Source organism: Bipolaris zeicola (genome assembly GCF_000523435.1).
Source record: "Bipolaris zeicola 26-R-13 unplaced genomic scaffold scaffold_381, whole genome shotgun sequence".
NCBI classification, from domain to species: Eukaryota; Fungi; Ascomycota; class Dothideomycetes; order Pleosporales; family Pleosporaceae; genus Bipolaris; species Bipolaris zeicola.
Window position 1 is genome coordinate 247 of NW_006912430.1, and position 3,920 is coordinate 4,166.

General features: G+C 48.4%; 2 protein-coding genes across 2 annotated transcripts; one reads left to right on the forward strand and one right to left on the reverse strand.

Annotated features, from left to right (window-relative positions):
* Positions 1 to 556: 556 nt before the first annotated feature.
* Positions 557 to 724, reverse strand: COCCADRAFT_111540 (uncharacterized protein; the record flags this gene model as incomplete). The annotated part of the gene is made up of 1 exon (XM_007720004.1): positions 557 to 724. The coding sequence occupies one exon, from the start codon at positions 722 to 724 to the stop codon at positions 557 to 559; it is 168 nt and encodes a 55-aa protein (XP_007718194.1).
* Positions 725 to 1,110: 386 nt separating this feature from the next.
* Positions 1,111 to 3,022, forward strand: COCCADRAFT_9918 (uncharacterized protein; the record flags this gene model as incomplete). Its single annotated transcript, XM_007720005.1, has 3 exons — positions 1,111 to 1,189; positions 1,239 to 2,921; positions 2,973 to 3,022. The coding sequence occupies 3 exons, from the start codon at positions 1,111 to 1,113 to the stop codon at positions 3,020 to 3,022; spliced, it is 1,812 nt and encodes a 603-aa protein (XP_007718195.1).
* Between the last annotated feature and the right edge of the window lie 898 nt (positions 3,023 to 3,920).

A 3,920-nucleotide genomic window follows, 5' to 3' on the forward strand; every position in this document is an offset into this window, starting at 1 on the left:
CAACTTATCCGAAGATCCACGTCTGTTCCGTATACTCGATAGCTTCGGAAGCTATTATGCCCGGATAGGTTACCGACAAACTCGCAGCTAGGGTTGGGAACGTCCGGCACGTTTCGGGTATTGTATGGACCTTTCAATCCCCTGCTTGCTGACGCAAGATCTAGTAGTCCAATGGCTTGCCTACCGGCCGGGGCTTAAACTTGTATTGGACGATTTTTTTTTCGGCGCAGAGGCTCGAAATACAGTCACTAGCGATTGCGGCTTCGCCTCGCTGAGCAACCGCTTTGAACAGTCCCGCCTTCTGTCTATAGCCTAGCGCTGGATGTTTGCCGCAAAACAGTTGGTGTGATTGGTTAGTCGTTGGTCTAGTGATGACTGGTTTTGTGGAATGCTGCACGCAGAGGTGAAGCCGCAACCGCCAACAACTGTACAGACGACATTTCTGTTCCAAATGAACCTGGTGACGATTGTGATTCATGGGCGCGGCTCGTTTTGGTTCGAGAAGGTCTGGGTAGCATTGAATAAATCGATCAGCTTAGTTGTAACCAACGTCTTTTTACGTTATGTTCGAAGTTAATCCGCGAAAGAGATCTTGATTAGGTAGAGTACTGTGTGCGGTTAGTTGGTCTGCATATTCTATGCGATCAATTTCTTGTTGTAGGTGGAGCGCGCTCTGGTTTTGATAGCCGGTAGCGCATGAGATGAGCAGGCTATCAGTGATCATCGTGTGCCTAATAAGACTACAGGATCATAGCCTACATCAATCCCAGTATCAGCAAAGCTAAACGTAGCAAGGACTAGCGTGAGATGAAAATGAAAGTAAATGCAACAGCGGAAATTGCATGTGCAAGCTACTGTGATTTGATTTTTTTGATAAGTTCTAGTAGCTTGCATCCGCGGCGGCCATGCCCAATTAGTTGTTTTAACCAATAGCTGCAGCCGCGTAGACTAACGTCAGCGCCACCCTACATCGTTTGCATATAAGAGCCGGCTGTCCCTGGTGGCCCGCTATTTTTCTTCAATGCCATCTACAATTTAGACTGTATATCTTCTCTTATTAATCCTTTCTAAAGCACCCTGCTTTTCCCGCTCTCTCATTGCTCACCTGCAATGGACCACCCATTTTTTGGCATGACTGGTGGTCAAATCTTCAATGAGATGATGATCCGCCATAATGTGAAGCATATTTGTATGATCGAATTGTTTTATAGTCTGAATGTTACACTGACCCGCTTCAGTTGGCTACCCTGGTGCGTCTCTTATCCGCGTACTGGACGCCATCTACCAGTCAAAGCACTTCGACTTCATCCTTCCTCGACATGAACAGGGCGCCGGTCATATGGCCGAGGGTTACGCCCGCGTTAGTGGAAAGCCTGGCGTCGTGCTCGTCACCTCTGGCCCTGGTGCTACCAATGTTGTCACGCCCATACAGGATGCATTCATGGACGGAACACCCCTGGTTGTTTTCACCGGTCAGGTGGCTAACAGTGCAATTGGCTCAGACGCCTTTCAAGAGGCCGATATGATCAGCATCACAAGGTCCTGCACTAAGTGGAACGTCCTTGTCAAAGACATTGCAGAGCTACCCCATATAATCAACAAGGCTTTTGAGATTGCCACTAGTGGTCGCCCAGGGCCCGTTCTAGTTGATCTGCCAAGTGATGTTAGCGCCAGTACCCTCCAAAGGACTATTCCCCTGAGCAGCACCCTTTCCGCCACCACCAGTCCTGTAACCATTGCCGCAAGGGAAGTCAGCAAGCAGCAGTTAGACCAATCCATCAGGCGATCAGCCGACCTAATTAACAAAGCCAAGAGGCCCATCATCTACGCTGGCCAGGGCGTTATGCAGACAGAGGACGGTCCTAAGCTTCTTAAGGAATTTGCAGACAAATGCAATATCCCTGTAACCACCACCCTGCAGGGCCTCGGAAGTTTCGATGAGCTTGACTCCAAGTCTCTACATATGTTGGGCATGCACGGCTCTGGGTACGCCAACATGGCCATGCAAGAAGCCGATCTCATTCTCGCTCTTGGTGCCCGCTTCGATGACCGTGTTACGGGCGCTATTTCCAAGTTCGCTCCTGCTGCCAAGGCCGCCGCAGCAGAAGGTCGTGGAGGCATCATTCACTTTGAGATTATGCCAAAGAACATCAATAAGGTTGTCCATGCAACTGAGGCTGTAGAAGGTGACCTTGGTGTCAATTTGAAGCAGCTTCTGCCTCTCGTGAACAAGGTTGAGCACCGCGCTGAATGGCTGGGTCAGATTGCAGAATGGAAGATGTGTTTCCCTTGGGCCTATGAAAAGGAAGGTGAGAATGGTCTCATCAAGCCCCAGGCTATCATGGAGAAGCTTTCATACCTGACCGCCGACCGTAAGGAGGAGGTTATCTTAACAACTGGCGTTGGTCAGCATCAAATGTGGTGCGCGCAGCATTTCCGATGGCGATATCCACGTACCATGGTCACTTCGGGTGGTCTCGGCACCATGGGTTACGGTCTCCCGGCCGCCATTGGCGCAAAGGTCGCCCGGCCACACTGCACCGTCATCGACATTGACGGTGATGCATCCTTTTGTATGACCTTGACTGAACTTTCAACCGCCGCCGAGTTCAATATTGGCATTAAGGTCATTATTGTGAACAACGAAGAGCAGGGCATGGCCACACAATGGCAAAGCCTCTATTGCATGGACCGTTTCGCCCACACCCACCAGCGCAATCCAGATTTTGTCAAGCTCAGTGAGGCTATGGGCGTTCAAGCCAAGCGCTGCATCAAGCTTGAAGACCTGGAAGATTCACTCAAATGGCTCCTCGCAACCGATGGGCCTGCGCTATTGGAGATCGTGACTGATCAGAAGGTACCTGTTCTGCCCATGGTACTTCCTGGAAGCGCGCTGCATGAGTTCATAATCTATGATGAGAGTAAGCATTTCCCAATCGCTGACGTTATGACATGAGCTAATGGCATAGTAGAAACTGTCAAAGAACGTAGAGCTCAAACAAAGAGCAGATCTGGTCGTTAGATCTAGCTATATTCTGATACACATTAATTAACTTGGTCGCAAAAGACTATGTCGTACCTACTTAAGAGAAAGTGCTGAGAATAACGACTTTTGTAGTCGCTAAAGCTCTTTTTAGTACCGTCAAAGCTATGTCTGAACCTGTGGTGGTAATTGAGGTATGTGTTACAGGCCATGGGCTATGAGCCAAGAACACCATGTAAAGCCACGTGGTTGTCCACTGACTGATTGCGCTGTATTTAAACTAACCCCTAGTAACCTAAGCATGAAATGATAGAAGATCTGTCTTTAAACAACTGTTGACATGGGCTATCTCTGTCCTGGACCTTACTATAGTAGACAAACTTTATGCTAGCCGGTCTGCAAGAATGTATGGTGATTCTACTAGAAAGGAGTCAGACGTTAACGAACGTAGAGACAATACATTCTGACGATATAGAGTAGCTAACAAAAATCTTACAAGTTCGCTTTTGAAGCAAATCATTACGAATTAGCTTATAACGTATTCCATCACCGAGAGGGCCACATCACCGAGAGGGCCACTTTTTCTTGGCATCGCGAACTTCACGTACAAAAGATAATGCCTCAATAACAGAACGCCATATGAACTCAGCAAGAAAGTAGGCTTACTCTAGCTATTCGGGCCTATCGTACGGGTCAGTTTAAGAGCATTCGACGCGCTGCAGCTACCTACAACGTCCGACATCAGCAGCTCTCTAAGCGGCTTCAAGGAATCACCTTTCAACCTACAACGCAGCTAAATCGCCAGAAACTAACTAAGTCTGAAGAGAAAACTATCGTACGATACATTCTTAACCTAGACTCGCAAGGATTTGCCCCCCGTCTGTGTGAAGTAGCAGATATGGCAGAGAAACTACTACGCGTACGAGATGGCCAGCCT